This window comes from Panthera tigris, chromosome A1 (genome assembly GCF_018350195.1).
Source record: "Panthera tigris isolate Pti1 chromosome A1, P.tigris_Pti1_mat1.1, whole genome shotgun sequence".
NCBI lineage: Eukaryota > Metazoa > Chordata > Mammalia > Carnivora > Felidae > Panthera > Panthera tigris.
The window spans coordinates 116,602,694-116,624,778 of NC_056660.1; the positions used below are offsets into that span (position 1 = coordinate 116,602,694).

General features: G+C 38.8%; 1 protein-coding gene across 5 annotated transcripts in view; it reads left to right on the forward strand.

Annotated features, from left to right (window-relative positions):
- Positions 1-10,595, forward strand: part of LOC107179229 (protocadherin beta-15-like) — a 31,547-nt gene extending 20,952 nt beyond the window's left edge. The window contains exon 2 of one of the 5 annotated variants that reach the window (XM_042985548.1): positions 10,009-10,595. In XM_042985548.1, the coding sequence (XP_042841482.1) occupies positions 10,009-10,058 (50 nt within the window). In that variant the 3' untranslated portion in view covers positions 10,059-10,595. The remainder of the gene's footprint in view (positions 1-10,008) is intronic. The other 4 variants (XM_042985545.1, XM_042985534.1, XM_042985540.1 and 1 more) reach the window with 4 other exon arrangements.
- Positions 10,596-22,085: the final 11,490 nt, after the last annotated feature.

Consider the following 22,085-nt stretch of genomic DNA (forward strand, 5'->3'; position numbering starts at 1 on the left):
TTTTCCTATTTCTGTTTTTTATTTCATTGACTTCCACTCTTATATTTTTATTTCTTTCTCTATACTTACTTTGGGTTTAGTTTTATTCCCCTAGTTTCTCTGAAGATTTAGATAATTGATGCTAAACTTCTTTAATATATACATATACATACATATATATATATATTAAAATATATAAATAAAACCTATACATTTCTTTCCATGCATTATTGAAGCTACGTTTCATGAATTTTTTAAATTTTAATTCTTTTGAGAGAGACAGAGACCGCACAAGCAGGGGAGGGACAGAGTGAGAAGGAAAGAGAACCCGCCAGTGCAGAGCCAGGCAGGGGGCTCGAACTTTTGAAACTGTGAGATCATGACTGGAGCCAAAACCAAGAGTCAGATGCTCGACCAACTGAGCCACCCAGGCACCCCTGCATTTCATGAATTTTGATACATTCAGTTTGAATTCGTCTGTAACTTCCCTGTTGATTTCTTATTTAAACTACTGGTTAACTGGAAGTATGTTGCTTCATGTCCAAATATCCAGAAATAACATTTTTCATAGTGAAAATAATTGTTTTGGTCTGGAAACATCCTCAGTATGATTTTGATCCTTTGAAATTTATTGGGTTTTGTTGTTATCCAATATATGGGTTATCTTGGTGAGTTTCCCATGTGTACTTAAATGTGTATTTAGTATGCTATATCAATTAAACCAAGTTGCTTGATAATGTTGTTTGATTTTTCTTTATTCTTACCATTTCTCCTACATGTTTTTCTGTCAGTTATTGAGATAAAATGTTAAATTCTTAGACAAATTCACAATCATTATTTATTTCTCCCTTCTGGTGTAGCACTTTGTAAAAATTCATACATTTTGAAGCTCTGTTATTAGATATGCACAAGGATTATTTTATCTTTTTTTAAATTTGTTTTTAATTAAAAAATGTTTTAATGTTTATTTTTGAGAGAGAGAGAGACAGAGACAGAGACAGAGAGCGCACAGAGGAGGGGCAGAGGGAGAAGGAGACAGGCACAATCCAAAGCAGGCTCCAGGCACTGAGCTGTCAGCACAGAGCCCAATACGGGGCTTGAACTCATGAACCAAAAGATCATGACCTGAGCCAAAGTCAGATGCTTAACCGACTAAGCCACCCAGGTGCCCCGGATTATTTTATCTTCTTGATGAACTGACACTAGTATGAAACATCCCGTTTAGTGTCTGGTAATACTGTTAATCTGATATTACTATAATCACCCTATATTTCTTATGCTTAGAGTTCATATGATATATCTTTTCCCTCCTTTTACTTTCTCATCCTTTTTATTTGCTTTTTTAATTTTATTTATTTTTAAAATTTGGTTAAAATTTAGTTTAAAATTTCCAAATTAGTTACCATATAGTGCAACAATGATTTCAGAAGTAGATTTATCAGTGCCCCTTATCCATTTAGCCTATCCCCTCTCCCTCAACCCCTCCATAACCCTCTGTTCTCCGTATTTAAGAGTCTCTTATGTTTTGTCCCCCTCCCTGTTTTTATATTCTTTTTGCTTACCTTCCCTTAGGTTCATCTGTTTTGTCTCTTAAAGTCCTCATATGAGTGAAGTCATATGATACTTGTTTTTCTCTGACTGATGTAGTTGCAGATGGCAAGATTTTATTCTTTTTGATTGCCGGGTAATACTCCCATTGTGTGTGTGTGTGTGTGTGTGTGTGTGTTTACCACATCTTCTTTATCCATTCATTCATCAGTGGACAGTTGGGCTCTTTCCATACTTTGGCTATTGTTGATAGTGCTGCTATAAACATTGGGGTGCATGTGTCCCTTCAAAACAGCACACCTGTATCCCTTGGATAAATACCTAGTAGTGCAATTGCTGGGCTGTAGAGTAGTTTTATTTTTAATTTTTTGAGGAACCTCCATACTGTTTTCCAGAGTGGCTGCACCAATTTCATTCCCACCAGCAGTGCAAAAAAGATCCTCTTTCTCTACATCCTCTCCAACATCTGTTGCCTGAGTTGTTAATTTCAGCCATTCTGACAGGTGTGAGGTGGTATTTCATTGTGGTTTTTATTTGTATTTCCCTTATGATGAGTGATGTTGAGCATGTTTTCATGTGTCAGTTGGCCATCTAGATGTCTTTTTTGGAGAAGTGTCTATTCATGTCTTTTGCCCATGTCTTCACTGGATTATTTGTTTTGGGGGTGTTGAGTTTGATAAGTTCTTTATAGGTTTTCAATAGTAACCCTTTATCTGATAGGTCGTTTGCAAATATCTTCTCCCATTCTGTCCATTGCCTTTTAGTTTTGCTGATTGCCGTCTTAATATTTTAAATACATCATATGTAAACACAGAATTGGATCTTGCTTTTTTAAATCCAGTTTTATCATTTTTGTGTCTTAATTGTAGAGTTAGTTCCATTTATATTTAATGTAATTATTTATATTATTGTGTCTATTGGAATTTTTTAAATATTTTTTGTTTCTAATATAAGTTATTACTAAGTTGGCTAACATACAGTGTGTACTGTGTGCTCTTGGTTTTGGGGATAGATTACCATGATTAATCGCTTACATACAAACACACAGTGCTCATCCCAACAAGCGCCCTCCTCAATGCTCATCACCCATTTTCCCCTCTCCCCCAACACTGTTTGTTCTCTGTATTTAAGAGTCTCTTACAGTTTGCCTCCCTCCCTCTATGTTTGTAACTATTTTTCCCCTACCCTACCCCCGTGGTCTTCTGTTATGTTTTTCAAGTTTCACATATGAGTGAAAACATATGGTACCTGTCTTTCTCTGACTGATTGATTTCACTTAGCATAATACCCTCCAGTTCCATCCACGTTGCTGCAAATGACAGGATTTCATTCCTTCTCTTTGCTAAGTAGTAGTCCATTGTATACGTAAACCATATCTTCTTTATTCATTCATTAGTTGATGGACATTTAGGCTTTTTCCATAATTTGGCTACTGTTGAAACCACTGCTATAAACATTGGGGTACATGTGCCCCTATGCATCAGCACTCCTGTATCCTTAGGATAAATTCCTAGTAGTGCTATTGCTGAGTCGTAGGGTAGTTGTATTTTTAATTTTTTGAGGAACCTCCACACCATTTTCCAGAGCAGCTGCATCAGTTTGCATTCCCACCAACAGTGCAAGAGGTTTCCCGTTTCTCCACATCCTCTCCAGCATCTGTTGTTTCCTGAGTTAATAATTTTAGCCACTCTGACCGGTGGGATGTAGTATCTCAGTGTGGTTTTGATTTGCATTTCCCTGATGATGAGTGATATTGAGCATCTTTTCATGTGTCTGTTGGCCGTCTGGATGTCGTCTTCTTTGGAGAAGTGTCTATGTCTTTTGCCCATTTCTTCACTGGAATATTTGTTTTTCAGGTGTTGGCTTTGGTAAGTTCTTGATAGATTTTAGATACTAACCCTTTATCTGATACGTCATTTGCAAATATCTTTTCCCATTCCGTTGATTGCCTTTTAGTTTTGTTGATTATTTCCTTCGCTGTGCAGAAGCTTTTTACCTTGATGAGGTCCCAATAGTTCACTTTTGCCTTTAATTCCCTTGCCTTTGGAGACATGTCAAGCAAGAAATTGCTGTGGCTGAGGTCAAAGAAGTTGTTGCTTGTTTTCTCTAGGGTTGTGGTGGTTTAAGATTTTATTTTTTAAGTAATCTCTACAACCAATGTTGGGCCCAAACCCACAACCCATAGATCAAGAGTTGCATGCTCTACCAACCGAGCCAGACAGGCACCCCTACTGCAGTTTTTTGTACCATCTATTTTCATTCCTTTGTTTCTTGTTTACTGGGTTTGGATTTTGTTGGTTTGTTTGTTTTGCTTAATTGTGTATTTTTTTGTATTCCATCTTATATCCTAAATTAACTTTTTACCTGTAACGTTTTTGGGGTATCTCAGGATATGAATACACAGCCTTTCCTTAACACAGTTGACCTTAAGTTTTTATTATTTCACTTCACCAATAATGTGAAAAACTTTCTATTAGGTGATCCTCATCTTTTTTTGTCATGGCAGAGAAGATCAGTACAAGACATAGGAGAGATAATTAAGAATTCATATGGTAAATAAAAAAAAAAGAAAGGGGCGCCTGGGTGGCTCAGTAGGTTAAGCGTCCGACTTCAGCTCAGGTCGGATCTCGCGGTCTGTGAGTTCAAGCCCCGCATCAGGCTCGGTGCTGACAGCTCAGAGCCTGGAGCCTGTTTCAGATTCTGTGTCTCCCTCTCTCTCTGACCCTCCCCTTTTCATGCTCTCTCTCTGTCTCAAAAATAAATAAAAATGTTAAAAAAAATTAAAAAAAAAAAAGAATTCATATGGTAAACAAACTCTGAATATAATCAAATTGGGAAATATTTGAAAAAGATTTTAATATGCAATGTGTAGAAGATACTCCATACTAGAGAGAAATCTAATAAAAATAATCAGTGTGAGAAAGCCTTCAGCCAGATTCCAACTTTAAGTGTGCACAAAAAGAACTCATACTGAAGATAAATGCTATGAATTCAGTGGATGTGAGAAAGCATTAACTAATCATTCATTGTTAAAACACACATGGGATCACACACTGGCACAAACTCTATCAGTTTAATGAATATAGAGAGCCTGTCAGCTATTCTTTGTAGTGTAGGGCTCATGATGTGAAAGTTCTTCTTGGAAAAGAATACACAAAATGTAGGAAAACCATTATTCATTCTTCATCCATTGTTGTACATGTAAAACTCATGGTGGAAATAAGCTTTATTTCCTATAATGTGAAAAAGTCTTCCATTTTTTTCATCTCTTAGAAGAATGCTTTCTCAATGAAGACAAATACTATGAATGTGAAAAATGTGGGAAAATATTCAGTTGTCCTTCAACCTAGAGGCACATGTGAGAACTCATATTGAAGATATGACTTTGACTATAGAAGATTATGAGTAAATCTTTATTTCTTCCACATTCCTTACTGTACATGTAAGATTGACATTGAGGGGAATCCTTATGAATGTAAGGAATATAGGAAAACCTTCACTTACTCCTCAAAGCTTACTCAACAGGTGAGAAAACCTATCAAAAAGGAACTCTATACATGGAAGAAATGTGGGAAAGACTAGTTTTCCCTCTCCTTTTAATAACCATGAGCACTGGAGAGAAGCCTTATAATTGTATATGATTTACTGTATATATGATATTACACATTGGAAGAGAAACACTGTGAATATATGAAATGTAGTATCTACTGCCTTTGCATCTGTTCGGTAATGAGAACTCATACTAGAGAGAAACCATGTTAATGTTTGGAATGTGGGAAAGTCTTACCTTGTATCCAATTCCTTCAAAGCCTTGTGAAAATTCACATTGGAGAGAGAGCATATAAGTGTAAGAAATATGGAAAAGTATATTTCCGAACACTTCAGTACATATTTGAGAACATATACACAGAAGAGGAACTATATAAATGTAAAGAATGTGGAAAAGCTTTGAAGTTTTTCTCATTGCTTAGTGAGCTAGTGAGAACTCATACTGTGATACAAGACTGTAAAAAATGTGGAAAATTCTTTAGTTTACCTTCATGCTTCAAAGGCATGTGAAAAGTCACGTTGGAGAGAAATGCAATGAATGTCGTCAATTTTGGAAAACCTTCCAATGACTCTCATCTTTTATTATGTGTAAGGAAATTCATACTGGAGGAGAAATCTTTAAAATGTTGTAAATATGGAATTTCTTTAACAGTGTCTCGTCTTTGAAGTGACTCATAAGCTCATAATTTCTCATATTTTTTAGCTCATAATTCCTACTTTTTATTTTCTAATATAAACCTTTATGGTATGAAAATTGTTGTTCCCAATACCCTTGTAGCTATATCATACAACTTCTGATATGTTATTTGCATTATGATTCACTAAAATGTATTATATCATTTCTATTGTGAAGTCTCTTTGAACTTAAGTAAAGTATTTTCAGTATGTAAGTGTATTTGAAATTATTTTTGTTATTGTTTCTAATTAATTACCACTATATGCAATGCATGTGGTCATTGTGCTATTGACTTTGGTACTTGTTGGGACAAATAATTGATTCTTACTGTTGAGAGATCTACAGCATTTTTGTAGCTAATGTAGTACATAACTAATTGTTTTGGTCAATGGGTAGTTGATATAAGTAAAAACTGCCAAGTTATCAAAAAGGATGGTTTGATTAGACTTGGTAATTTCACCTTCTGTGTTTTGCTCTTCCAAGTTGGACACAACACTTCAAGCTGGGGAGCCCTTTCAACCATGAGAATGAAAGCTAAGGATAATGATTGTGCTGGATTGTGTTATATGAGGCTTAGAACCACATTTTCCAGAATCCTATATGGTTTTAGGTTAAAAGTGGACAAGAGGAACATGCATGATATTTGGAATGCAAAATGAAGAAGCTATTAATCTCAAAAGGGTGTGGAAGTAGCAGATTGACAGATGCAGAACCATTCAGAAGTTTCAAACTTCAAGGTTGACTTCCTGACTATTGGCTTTGTTGAACATCAGCCCTGAGCCGATCATTAAGCACTTAACCTCAGTTCCTTCAGAGGTGGTAGATTCCACAAACATCTCCATGAGCTTATTCTTCATAGACCTACTTTGATGGATAGAAATGCACAGCTGTTTGAATTTCCATATGCACTCAAACCTGCTTACTCTTACTGCCCTTTCAGGATATCATGATTTGAAACTTTTCCAATATTCTGATTCCCTTTTCTCTACATTGTAAAAGGTGTATTTTCTGTAGTGAGCACATAGTTCAAAAATAAACATAAACAAATTAGTAACTTTGATCCCCTTTTGTATTAAGTGGTTACACTATTCCTGTACTGACTATTTGTGGACTCTTCCAGGAGAGAAAAAAGCACCTTGCTGATTTGTGGGTCATGTTGTGAGAATTTTACATTACTCAAAACTAATAAAATCCTAAATGATAAACATAGTATGTGTTAAATTAATTGATTAATGTAACTCATCGTATTAGCAACATAAAGGAGAACATTTATGCGATCACCTCAATAAATGCATACAAAGTCTTTGAAAAATTTAAAGTGCACTTTGTGAAATTTTCAACACTGTAGAGGATGGGAACATCTTCACTGTGGTAAAGAATATCTACAAAAATCCTACAACTAACATCATACTTAATGGTGAAATAATGAGTACTTCCCCATTATATTAGAGACAAGGCCAGTAAGTTCTCACTGCTTCTGTTCAACATTATAATGGAGGGTCTAGTCAATTTAAAAATACAGGAAAAATAGGGGCGCCTGGATGGCTCAGTCGGTTAAGCGTCCGACTTCAGCTCAGGTCATGATCTCGCGGTCCGTGAGTTCAAGCCCCGCGTCGGGCTCTGGGCTGATGGCTCAGAGCCTGGAGCCTGCTTCAGATTCTGTGTCTCCCTCTCTCTCTCTGCCCCTCCCCTGTTCATGCTCTGTCTCTGTGTTAAAAATAAATGAACATTAAAAAAATTTAAAAAAATACAGGAAAAATAAATAAAAGACTGAGGTGCCTGGATGGTTCAGTCAGTTAAGCATCTGATTCTTGATTTCAACTCAGGTCATGATCTCCTGGTTGTGAGCTTAAGCCCGGGAGCTTGCTCTGCGCTGACAGGATTCTCTTTCTCCCTTTCTCTATGCCCCACCCCCACCTCAAAATACACATTTTTTAAAAATACATAAAAGACACAGATACTTAAAATATTAGTGTTTATTTACAGATGAAATAATTGTTAAACTACAGGGACTAATGAGTAGTAGGCTGAGCAAGGGTGAGGATATAAGGTTGATTTCTATACTATAGAAAATCAGTTATATTTCTTTTTAAAAAAATTTTTTTAACGTTTATTTATTTTTGAGACAGAGACAGAGCATGAACGGGGGAGGGTCAGAGAGAGGGGGACACAGAATCTGAAACAGGCTCCAGGCTCTGAGCTGTCAGCACAGAGCCCGATGCAGGGCTCAAACTCAAGGACCGCGAGATCATGGCCTGAGCCGAAGTCGGCCGCTTGACAGACTGAGCCACCCAGGTGCCCCAGAAAATCAGTTACATTTCTATATAACTGCAACAAATGGAAAATAAAAGTTAAAAACTACCATTTTCTATAACATTAGAAAATAAATAGGAATAGATTTAACCAAAGATGTGCAAAGTTTCGACACTGAAAATTATAAAATATTGCAAAGAAGAGTTGAGAAGATTTAAATAAATGGAGAAATATGCCATGTTCACTGGTTGGAGGACTCAGAATTGTTAAGATGTCCATTACTACAAATTGACCTCTATAGAGATGCAATCCCAATCAAAATCGAACCAGACTGTTTGGTAGAAATTGGCAATTGGCAAGCAAACATACGTATTTGTAAGACATCGTGTATAGACATATATATTGTAAGACATCTTGTATAGACATATATTAGCAAAAGGATCAGTGAACAAACTAAAAATTGAACTTAATGTACTACTAATTATTTGAAGAGAAAATGAACATTTTTTTTTCAGTATCCTTATATACTCATGGATTTATGGACTTAATTTGTTCTAATCAAGTATACATCATTGGTTCTTTTTTACTAATTAATCACAACTTGGCCAGCCGGAAACTCCTTAAACTGGCCTCTCTGGGTTTTGACCCAACCCATTATTTTGAAAGCATCCTTCTTGCTTTCTGGTAATAGCAAGAGGTCACAAAATTATTCTTTTTTTTATTGGTGATCCAGTATGTATTACACTATCCTTACAAAGAGCTCTGCTTCCTTTTCATTGAATAAAGGTGTTAGAGGACAAAATCTTGCACGTCTGAAAAGTTGGAAGATTGAGTATAAGGAGCTCTGGGTTAGAAGCATGTTGATGGACATGTGAGAGTGATCATAAAGTGTGAAAACCTCTATGTGCTAAGTTAATGGCCACCAGAGGGCATCCCACCAAGAAGAGTCACTAAACATTGAAATAGACAAAATTATATATCCATTGAACTTTAAAAATAAAAAAAAAATTGTAATGTTTATTTTTAGAGAGAGACAGAGAATGAGTGGGGGAGGGGCAGAGACAGAGGGGGAGATAGAGAATCCAAAGCAGGCTCCAGGTTCTGAGCTGTCAGCACCGGGCCTGACGTGGCTCTTGAACCCACAAACCGGGAGATCATGACCTGAACCAAAATGAGACACTCAACTGACTGAGCCACCCAGGCACCCCATATACCCTCTGAACTTTAGAAAGCTTTTTTCATCAGCCAGAATACCACTGGCACGATGAGCACATGAACAAAGAGGACACATTGGCAACGATGCAAGTGTCTGTGCCTCACTTACCAAGGCTGATCTAGCTGCTTCCATACACAGCCAAATGTCTAACCTTCCAGAAGTTGAGACCAACACTAAACCCTTTATATGGCAGGAATGGCTTCAGTTACCATTGCTCCTAACAAACAATTTAGGGAATTTGTGCTTCCCTTTTCTGAACTCTGGGCTCTGCATGGTTAGAAGCCCTTGTCCCTAAAGGGAAAATTTTCCACCAGGAAACAAAGCAAGATTCCCAATATAATGTAAGCTGAAGCAGTAGCCTCAATCTTTTGGATTCTATGTGACCAGGGTCCAGCAGACAAGAAGAGAAGTGACCAACTTGACTCTTATCATCAGGAGGAAATAGGGCTGCTATTACATACTGGGGGGCAAGGAAAAATATGTTTGGCACCCCATGGACCCACTTAGATGCCTCCTAGTACACCTTTGGCCATTTACTTTGGTAATTGGACATATGCAACAATCCCAGATTGAGAAGGGCATGGTGACCATGGCTCAGATCTCTCAGGAATGAACGTCTGGATTACACCACCAGGTAAGCTGGTGAGATCAGCAGGGATGCTAGTGGAGGGTTGGAAGAAACCTAAAGTGGACAGTAGAGAAGTGAGGAAATGATTGTCAGTTTTAACCCTGAAACCAGGTTCAGTAGCAGGGGCTGTAGGTCATCCCATTAAACTTTCTCTTTAAGTTTCCCTCCAGGAAGAGGACCATCAGAACCATGAAAGAGCTGTCTTCTGAATATATGTATGAAGAGGATCTGACTGGCACAGCAGGTGGACTGTAAAGACATGGAGATGCACCACTAAGATTCCCCTTCAGAGAAGGACTTGTGTCTGGGAGTGGCAGGAGCGCTATCAGTGGGCATCCTTCAGCTGTCACACCCATCCCAGGGTAAGCCACATCAAGCCACTGATCAAGGTGGAAATATGAAGACCTGGTTATTTCAGACTAACACAAAACACCTCTAATGGGCCATTTTAGCTCCAGAACTCCCTACTTCACTGTCTGCTGAATCCTGCCTCCATCACCTCAATTCCACAGATATAAATCCCAAAGAACTCTCAGCAGACACTCTACACTCAAACTCTATCTCAATGTCAGCTTCCTAGAGATCCCAGCTTCTGGTTTGTTACTAGACTGTGGTAGAGACTGAACCCCTGACTACTAGATATTACCGGATTCATCAAACCATAAAATTGGTTTCCTGTGTATCAGCATTCCATCTTCAAGTGGAATAATACAAGATCATACATGACAAGTTCTAGAGAATGTAAATGTTTCATATGTTTCATTAGTGGATAGTTCAGACTGGCAATGCACCTATTGCTCCTGCATTACCCCCTCTCTTTCACCCTCCATCTCTGGTCTCAGTGGGAGTGCCCTGTGATCAAATTACTGAAGATGGGAAATTTGAGCCTAACCTAGAAATATTTCCACACAGAAATCTGGCAGAAGCCAGAATAAGACCTCTAGAGAATTGCATCCTGTAGGACTGGCCCAGAAAGGGAGTGAACTCCCCCTCATGGGAGAGAACTTCAACTGATACAACGGATTGTTCACTTTTCCTGGAAAGAAAGATGGCTAGAGTTATAGAATTTTTAATAGTTTATTTTTATTTATTTTGAGAGAGAGAGATAGCAAATGTGTGAGGGGCACAGAGAAATTGTTCACTTTTCCTGGAAAGAAAGATGGCTAGAGTTATAGAATTTTTAATAGTTTATTTTTATTTATTTTGAGAGAGAAATAGCAAATGTGTGAGGGGCACAGAGAGAGGGAGACAGAATCACAAGCAGTCTTCACACACTGTCAGTGCAGAGCCTGATGTGGGGCTCAAACTGACAAACTGTGAGATCATGACCTGTGCCAAAGTTAAGAGTTGGATGCCTAATGGAATGAGCCACCCAGGTGCCCCTAGAGGTATAGATTTGCATTTGTATTAGTTTTCTAGGGCTGCCATACCAAAGTACCACAAACTGGATGGCTTAAATAATGGACATTTTATCATCTTGTGGTTTTGGAAGCTGGAGGTCTGAAATTAAAATGTTAGCAAGGTTGGTTCCTTGTGAAGCCTCAGGGGGAAGAATCTGTTTTGGGTCCCTTTCCTGGACTTGTAGGTGGAATTCTTCTCCCTTTGTATCTTTACACAGTCTTCACTCCATTTGTGTCTGTGTCCAAAGTTCCCCTTTTTATAAGGGCATCCGCCGTATTGGATTGGAGTCCATCCTAATGACCGCATTTTAACTTTGTTGCCTTTGTATTTTGAGGTACCAGGGGTTAGAACGTCTCAGGAAAGACATAATTCAACTCATAACGTCATTTATTCATGAGCAGTGGCTGATGATTTGGCCTATACGTCATGGAGTAGAAAGATTAGAAGGTTGATAACAAGAAAGTCTGTATATAATCTCTTGCTCTGAGCTTCTTTCAAGGTGTTCGTGTAGTACTGTATTTCCTTCATTACATAACCCATTTATCCATTCCTTTAGTCGTAGATATTATTGTTTGTTCTCTGCATTTATTTTCAAAATTTTCCATGCTTGGAAGGGACATTAAATTTGGCCACTGTGCTGGCTAGATTGCAGGCAGCAATACTAGTCTAGCAACACTTCCCTTTGAGTCCACTCCTATTCACATAGAATAAGGTTGCAGAGCTGCAGAATGAGGGGGCTATATATACCACCAGCAATATAGCTGCATTCACTGTTAACCGCAATTTTTCCAGACGGGGTGAAGGTACATCCTGGCTGAGCAGGCCCTTAGGAATTCTGACATAAAGGTTAAAAACATAATTACAGTTTCTTGCTTAGGAATTATCCCTGATTCCAGACCTTGTAGTTGCAGACCTGGTCCTATGACTACTGTATCAAGCAGGGAAAAAATAGTTGAGGTGATACGGGGACAAAGTATGGCAGCACCTCCCCTACCCCCTCTTCCCCAGAGCCATCAGAAAAACAAGAGAAATCTAGCCAGTAGGGACAGTCCTTTAGACACACCTGTGAAGGCATGTAAGCCAGATCTTCCTGCTTTTATCTGCCCCTATTTTAGACAACCAATTTTTTCCTTTGGTTTGAAGAAATGATGGTCAGTTGTCTAAATTGGTGCAGTATTTTCTGTTCTGGTTCTTTCATAACACTCTGAGCATTTGCATCTACCACCAGGTAAGCCAAGCCTAGTCCATTGTCCATATCTATTCCTGTCAGCACCCATTTGTAGCCCCCTGGAGCTACCAGTATCAGCTTGACTTGCCAGTTATGTTCAAGGATTTCCCACCAGGGAATCTGCCATATAGCCACCTGTAGTCTCTGTGTCTTTTGTGGACAGTCAGAACAGTCTTTACTGGCATTTTGTGTCTCAGTGGGTGCAAGAGGAATATGTCTAGATTCATCCCTTCTCTACATTGCCCTAATATCCACTTATTTCATGGACTCAGGTGACCACCTTATCAGGGTATTAGCCTTTCAAACAGGATATTTGTCCATTCACCTTGGAACTGTCATCCATAAACCAAGCAACTTTTTGTTGGTTAGTCGAGTGCTCTTTATAGAGCACTGCCGTGTGATAGTAGAATGCAGAAAGTCCTTATGAAATTCCAGAGTCAGTCCTAGGGGAAAAGAGGCTCCTACTTGTAAATATCTCCTGTACTCCCCAGGCAGCATGATCCTAAGTAAATCACTTCCATTTTATTATAGAACTTGTCTGGGCATTGAGGTCTTCATTAGAGTGTTTTTCAATATCACTCTAGACGTTATGGGTATTTCAGGTTTCAAGAACCTCCTATGTCCTGCAGTAATCAGGATAGCTTTGGTTAACATCTGATAGCAAGGTAGCAAATACCTGTCAAATGGAAATTCTCTTGTCCAAAGTCACCATAGTCATTACTGGGAAGCACTCACAGGCTTTTGTCTTAAGTCCCAGACGAGGTTCCTACCACATAGGGCTATCGACAGAGAGAATTTGTCCCTACTAGTACTCTAGCTTCCATTCCACACTGTGTGGCTCAGGCAATCTTACTAGTTCTCATTTAGCATGTCCAATTAGCCTTACTTGAAGAGAGCTGATTTACATGTCTTCTGTTTTATAATACTAAGTAGGAGAAATGTTCCCCAGTCAGATACAATGTCTGTAGCCCAAGTACAATCAGGTAAAAAAGACACAACCTCTTCATGTATAGCTTGTTCAAAGATACCAATTCTACAAAATTTTACCATAATTCTATCAACTCATATGTTCCTCACTGTAGCCTCTATTGGGATATTAGCCACAGGTTTTGATTTTACTATACTAGGTAGAGGAAGAGTTCCTCAGCCATATAGAACATCCATTCCCATATAAAATATTCAGTAAAGTTGACACAACCTCTTTTTTTTAAAAAATTTTTTAACGTTTATTTTTGACAGAGAGAGAGAGACAGAGAGACAGAGAGCGAGCAGGGAAGGGGAAGAGAGAGAGAGGGAGACACAGAATTCGAAGCAGGCTCTAGGCTCTCAGCTGTCAGCCCAGAGCCCAATGTGGGGCTCAAACTCACAAGCCATGAAATCATGACCTGAGCTGAAGTCGGACACTTAGCTGACTGAGTCACCCAGGTGCCCCAACACAACATCTTTACATAATACTTGCTTAAACATTCTGTCTTTCATAATCCGACCAACCATTAAGGTTTTAGGTAATCTCAACCTAATTGTAGCCCAAATCATGGCTTCACCAGTGGGCTTTGGTACCACATTATGTGGGACTTCCATATCAAGGAGTCCTGGAAACTTCTCTTCTTCACCCCCTGACCATTTTAACCACTCTTGTGCAAAAGGCTTTGGGTCCCCTGTGAGAGGCCAAGTCATGGGATGCTGGCTCTTTTGTCAGTCTTTATCTTGATTAATCTGCCTAAGCAATGTCCCCAAGGGATTTCTGGTTAAGTTTCTCATTGTAATCTCTACCTTCTGACTTTTTACATGTCTTCAAACAGGAGTAAAGAGAGTTAGACTTGTTTGGGGGTCCTTTAATGTTGGGAGGCCAACGAGGAAGTCCCTTTGGCCTGCCCAACCTTAGGTAGTGCTGTATTAAAACCTTTGTTTAATGCAATCAGTGTCCATTTTACTTACCCCATTTTTAAGTAGTCATCTAAAGATTTCCACCCTGCTAGGACAAGTCCTATGGCTCCCTCCTTTTTGTTTCCTCTTTATTTTGTTCCTATAAACATTCATTCTATTCATCTATTCCTTAATAACCATTTAAAAATTTCCACCTTTTTTGGGAAGAGTACTTTGTCTCTCCCCTGGCCTCTCCCCAATCTCTTGTTAATTAATTTAATGTTTTTATTAGCATGTAGAAGACTCTTAGGGAGAAGCTGAGACAGAAAATTCAATTAGGCATCCCAAACTGTTTTTTGGTTTTGCAACAATAAGGTAATATGGGATGCCCATGTGAAAGGGCCTGCCCTAAATACAGCATTTACAATGATCTAGGTGATGGGCATATTCAGTGGGCGAGTATCGCCGTCATCATAAAGCCAATCCCACACAGTTTGCATGTGAAGTGTATAAGTAGCTTCATCTGGGCTGTTCCACTTGGCATTTCTAGAGGGAGATGGACAGTTCCTCTTCTCAGGGTAAACAGACCTTACAGTGACCCCGTGTCAGGCTCTGTGCTGACAGAGCCTGGAGCCTGCTTCAGATTCTGTGTTTCCCCCTCTGTCTACCCCTCCCCTGCTCACGCTCTGTGTCTCTCTGTCTCTCAATAATAAATAAATGTTAAAAAAATTGTTTACAAAGATACTGGCCCTGGAATAAAAGATTAATAAATTTGTATTAAAATCAAGGACTTGGACTCACCAATAGACATCTTAAAGATGTAAAAAGGACAAGTCCTGAGAATGTAATGTACAGCATGGTGACTATAGTTGATACTACTGTATTGTACATTTAAAAGTTTCTAAGAGACCAGATCTTAACATTTTTCATCTCAAGAAAAATATAACTATGTATGGTGGTTGGATGATAACTAGACTTATTGTGGGGATCATTTCATTTCATTCCATAATACATACAAATATTGAATCATTATGTTGTACCTCTGAAACTAACATGTTACATGTCAACTAAACCTCAATAAAAATAGAAGATACGATAAGGTACAAGCCAGGCATTATCTACTAAATTGCATAATTACTCCTAAATAAATGCCTGAGAGTTCTATAATTTCTATTCCCAGTTATATATCCAAGAGAAACTCTTGCACATTTACATCAAGAGGTATATATGAGAGGGGCGCCTGGGTGGCTCAGTCAGATGAGTGTCTGACTTTGGCTCAGGTCATGATCTCGTGGTTTGGGGGTTTGAGCCCCGCATCGGGCTCTGTGGCTGACAGCTCAGAGCTTGGAGCCTGCTTCCAATTCTGTGTTTCCTTCTCTCTCTGCCCCTCTCCCACTTGTGCTCTGTCTCTCTCTATCAAAAATAAATAAACGTAAAAAATTTTTTTAAATAAAAAAAAGAGGTATAAGAATATTTATATTAGCTGTGTGCACAAGAGAAAATATCAGGAAACAATCCATATGCCCACCAACTAATGAGTAAATGATGGTAGACTCACAAAATGGAATGTTTTACAGTAGCCAAAATAAGTGAATTACAGTAACACAACATTATTGGATTTTAAGAATAAATATTAAGTGGAAAAATAAGTAGCAAAGTATTACATACAGTATTTTTACCTTTACTATAAAGTTTAAAACAACTAAATGAAAAATCTATACAGGGGAGTAATATATAATACACTAAAAGCATATTCAAAAGAGCAAAGAATGATGTACATAGAATTCGGGATGATGATTATCTTCATTTGGTGAAGGTGGGGACAGATATGAGGGACCATGTATATGGTTAGATGTAGATTATTACCAAGTCCCTAGCATTTGGGGGAGGTGCTATGTTTATAAATTCCCATTACTATTTAGATTTATAACTAGACAGAGAAATAGATAGATGATATTGGATGTATAAGTAGATAAATAATGTAGGTCATATATGGACTAATGATGACAGTTTATTATAATCCAATTCTGTGAACTTGAGTTCTAACTAGATTTAAAAAAAATACTGCGTATGTGATAGAACATAAGCACATGGAATTAACAATGAAGTATTCTTGCTAAAATATTTAACTTCAACCAAGCCTTCCCTCAAGGAAACAAAGCCCAGAAACCCAGGGGCCTTCCTGTATTACAGAAGACAGGAATAGCACCATGGTAGTCTCCACATTAAGAGCTGAAGACTAACTCTGCTGTGCAGCTTCTTGATGACCCACTGGGCACCTGAGTCTGAGAATATTCTTATGTCTGGTTTCAAGGACACAAGGAAGCTTTTTTGTGGGCAACATCTCCAAGAACTAGATTGGGAACCCAGAGTGCTGCCTAGAGAAGAGTAAGCCATTTCTCCAAAGGCAGAAAGAAGTCTTTCCTCTGAATGCGCCAAAGAGCCATTTGTCTTTTAACAGAAAAGAAGGTACATGGAAGGTTGCCCTAGTTAAGGCCTGCCAAGAGTCCAGGTGGCTGATGAGAACCTAATGAAATGACTTTAGGCTGGAGTAGAACTACTCATTATAAAGACAACCATCTGGGGTGCCTGGATGACTTGGTTGAGCACCCAACTCTTGATTTTGGCTCAGGTCATGATCTTACAGTTTGTGGATTTGAGCCCCACATCAGGCTACATGCTGGCAGTGTGAAGTCTGCTTGAGATTCTCCCTCTGGTCCTCCCCCACTTGTGCTGTCTCTCAAAATAAATAAATAAACTTAAAAAAAAAAAAGACAACAATCTGGCTTCCCCTTGGCAGACATAATACCTTTTCTGGGGAAATCCTCCCACCCCCTGAATGTGCAGGATTGTTAACAGACATCTATTTCTATAAAACTGTTTACCCACTGTGGAGTTTTTCACCTCAAGATACAGATTCAAAGCCAGTAATACCAAATGTTTTGTACTGTTTTCAAAAAAGCCATTAAGCCTGATGCAGTGAACCAGTCATCAGTTGACCACCATCAACCTGAAAAAGGTCAGGACACAGGAAGATGCTAATCTACCTCTTAAACAACATTGACAAAGAGTAATCGTTGGCATCAGGAGGGAGCTGAGAACACTGTGGATGGTGCAGCACATGAAGCAAGCCACAGACTTGGATAATAGTTCCAACACTGAAATAATTAACTTTCTAAAAACGTTCTCAGCAAAGACTTCTGGGCCATTCCACATGAATCTGGACAGACCAGAGAGACTAGAGAGTTACAGGCTTTCAATGGTGCTCAAGTTGGAAATGCAGACTCCAGATAGAGGGTACTTTCTGAATTTGAGCAAAAATCTCCTGTGAGTATTTTATGTACACAACTACTTCCTAGAAGTATCATCACTCGTCTTTAGAACCCTGGGCCAAAAAAAAAGAACCTATTTTTCTTTCAAATTCAGCAACTTGGAGATATTTTCTTGTTTGAACAAGAAAAATTTTTTGAACAATTTTCTTGTTCAAACAAAATATCAGCTTTGATGCTCCATTGCCAGATATGGTCCTTCTGAGGTATCACATATACTGAACAATTGCTACAGCTTGGTATCCCATGAAAGCTAGACAAAGAATGAATTTCTAGCTAAAACATCACTGTAGCATTGCAAGATGCAGACCATCTGGCTCTGACAGTATACCAAAAGGTATAATAAATATCAGAAAAGATTTTTCAAAGATGAGGATTAAATTACGTTATGTCAAAGTGAAGTTTAAAATAAGACTAGGCATCAGAACAACGGATTTGACAATTTACATCTTAGAGATAAATAACCGTCTCACTACACACACAAATAAATGGTAACTGTGAGGTGATGGATGTGTTAACAAACCTAATTGTGGTAATCATTTCACAAGATATACATATGTCAAATCATCACATTGTAAACCTTAACTTACACAATGTTATCTGTCAATTAAATCTCAATAAAACTATGGAGAAAAAGAAATACCATGCACCAATTTAAGGAATACAAAAAACCCAACAATACAAAAACAAAACACAACTAAGGGAAAGAGGCAGCTCCTCAAATTCAGAGATCCCATCACTCATTTTACACACACATACAATTTGGATTCTACCTTTTTTAATGTTTATTTATTTTTGAGAGAGAAAGAGAGCATGAGCAAGGGAGGGACAGAGAGGGGGACAGAGGATTTGAAGTGGGCTCTGCGCTGACAGCAGACAGCCTGATACAGGGCTCCAACTCAAGAATTGAGAGATCACGACCTGAGCTGAAGTCAGATGCTTAACCCACTGAGCTACACAGGAACCCCTAGATTCTACTTTTTCATATAAAATTTTATTCTAAGGGCGCCTGGGTGGCTCAGTCAGTTAAGCATCCAACTTTAGCTCAGGTCATGATCTCATGGCTCATGGGCTCGAGCCCCGCATTGGGCTCTGTGCTGGCAGTTCAGAACCTGCAGCCTGCTTTGGATTCTGTGCCTCCCTCTCTCTCTGCCCCTCCCCTGCTCACGTTCTCTCTCTCTCTCTCTCTCTCTCTCTCTCTCTCAAATAAACACTAAAAAAAATTTTTTTTTTAAATTTTATTCTAGAATATCATTCTTCTAACTGTAAAACAAACATCTAAACCATCAGATCCTTGAGGATAGAAACCAAATACATTAATGTCTGAATACCCAGAGGTAAATATGGTACATTATAAATGATGTGAATTAAATATTTTTAATTATGTAAATAATTTAATAGTATAAAACTCCAAATTTCTCTAAACACATTATCTCAAGTTACCTTATCTTTGTCTGGAGTACAGATCTAAAATTATACAAATTGTACCCAAATATCAAATCATAAGTTAAGCAAATTGAGTGGAAAAAAATTCTCCTGACTTAGAATTTGATCTTCCTTAGCTGCCTCAAACTATTTTTTTTAAATTTACTTATTTTGGGGCGCCTGGGTGGCTCAGTCAGTTAAGCGACCAACTTCAGCTCAGGTCATGATCTCATGGTTTGTGAGTTCGAGCCCCGTGTCTGGCTCTGTGCTGACAGCTGGGAGCCTGGAGCCTGCTTCGGATTCTGTGTCTCCAACTCTCACTGCCCCTCCCTCACTTGTGCTCTCTCTCTGTCTATCAAAAATAAATAAAATGTAAAAAATAAGTTTATTTATTTTGAGGGTTGGGACAGAAAGGGAGATAGAGAATCCCAAGAAGGCTCTGCACTGTCAGCACAGAGCTCAACATGGGGCTTGAACTCAGGCACTGTAAGATCATGACCTATTTCTTTTGAAAACTATTTCTTTTGAAGATATTGTTAAACCTTTGATAGACAACACGTAGAAAGGTATGCCAACAACAGGAGTGAGACAAGCTCACAAGTGCTGGGCAGGGGGCCTGTGGACTCTGAAGACATTCACTTCCTGCTGGAAGCCAGTTCTCTCTCTTCTTCCTTAATCCAGGTCTGTTTGGATGAAGTTCCACTAAGCTACTGACCATTTAAGTATGAAATGTAGAACATAAATGTGGGAATGCAAGCTTCTCCAGCCATTCTGGAAAACAGCATGGAGGTTCCTCAAAAAACTAAAAACAGAACTACCCTAATGACCCAGGAATTGCACTACTAGGCATTTATCCACGGGATACAGGTGTGCTGTTTTGCAGGGAGACATGCACCCCCATGTTTATAGCAGCACTATCAACAATAGCCAAAGTAGGAAAAGAGCCCAAACGTCCATCGATGGATGAATGGATAAAGAAGATGTGGTATATATATGCAATGGAGTATTACTCGGCCATCAAAAGGAATGAAATCTTGCCATTTGCAACTACATGGATGGAGCCGAAGGGTATTATGCTAAGTGAAATTAGTCAGAGAAAGACAAAAACCATATTACTTCACTCATATGAGGACTTTAAGAGACAAAACAGATGAACCTAAGGGAAGGGAAACAAAAATAATATAAAAACAGGGAGGGGGACAAAACAGAAGAGACTCATAAATATGGAGAACAAACTGAGGATTCCTGGAGGGGTTGTGGGAGGGGGGATGGGCTAAATGGGTAAGGGGCACTAAGGAATCTACTCCTGAAATCGTTACACTATATGCTAACTAATTTGGATGTAAATTTAAAAAATAAAAAAGAAAATTAAAAGAAAAAAAACAATTGAAGACTTGAAAGGACAGCTATTAAAGACCTATCATTATCACTATAAAAAAAAGAACATAAATGTATAAGTAACTCAAAAGTAAAGTAGAAAAATGGTTTGGGGCACCAGGATGGCTCGGTCGGTTAAGTATCCAACTTCAGTTCAGGTCATGATCTCATGATCCGTGAGTTCAAGCCCCTCGTCGGGCTCTGTGCTGACAGCTCAGAGACTGGAGCCTGCTTCAGATTCTTATGTCCCTCTGTCTTTCTGCTCCTCCCCCTCTCACACTCTGTCTCTCTCAAAAATAAACATTAAAGGGGCGCCTGGGTGGCTCAGTGGGTTAAGCGTCCAACTCCAGCTCAGGTCATGATCTCACGGTCCGTGAGTTCGAGTCCCGTGTCGGGCTCTGTGCTGACAGCTCAGAGCCTGGAGCCCGTTTCAGATTCTGTGTCTCCCTCTCTCTCTGCCCCTCCCCTGTTCATGTTCTGTCTCTCTCTGTCTCAAAAATAAATAAACGTTAAAAAATTTTTTTAAATAAAAAAAATACACATTAAAATTTTTTTTTAAGTAGAAAAGTGGTTTTCTTTTAAAGAAAAAGCAAATGGAAGACCAACCATTGCTCTCCAGCACACCAAGCCCAACACTGAGTTTTCCCTCCCCAAACGTCTGCCGCAATCCCCATTTGTCAACATCTCATTTCTCTGACCCTCTTGTTTCTGGGACTATGCCTAGAGTTACTATAGAAGCTTCACAGATAGCAAAAAGCTAAGGGGAACTGGAGATTCCACACAAAATTTCCAATGGTGATAGATACACATGGTGTGGACTACTACTAAGACTGGTAGCTGGCTTGCTTTCAGCTTTCCAGGCTGTTTAAAAACAGTTTTTATTGACAGAAATTCTGCTTGTCTTTGAGCAGCAAGGAATAATGAGGCTTACTTTGGTTGTAACAAGAATGACCCCCTATACCGTATGGCCAAAGAACAGTTGCTCATCTACAAGTCTGTGTGGATCAGATGAAGTATGTTTTGTTTTTTTGTTTTCTGGGTTTTTCTTTTATCAGTGCTTTACACATACATATGATATAGTTTAATAAATTGCTTTTCTCATGTTTCATTGCTTTATAAAGTTACACCCCATATACAGTCATCAATAAATTTCCCTGATGGCCAATATCAAATTTAGAAGGTTCCAACATTGTAAAAGAATGACAAGGAGTTATAGATCCTGAGGGAGATTTCAGGATGGGTCAGCCCTAGCATTATTTACTGTGGAGGGCAAGTATTAAGTTCTGTTTGGTTTTTCCTGTGAGGAGAGAACTTCATCTACTTGCTCGCCAAACAATGAGCAAAGGATCCCTTGGCTTTGGTGCTCTATGTTCCCTGGAAGGGTTTCTGACTGTTGGAGGCAGAGAGGACAATGAATGGTCCAAAGTGCTTCAATAGCCCCATTCCATTAATCCGTCCCTCAATCTAAAGCCCAGCAGAGGGGAAGCTCTTTGGGAGGGAAAAAGAGGGAAAGTTGGTACAGATGAAGGCTGCACTACTTCCCCAAGTCCTGATGCTGTAGGCTACACCTAACTAAGAGTGCCGAATATGATCCCACTTTGAAAGTGAAT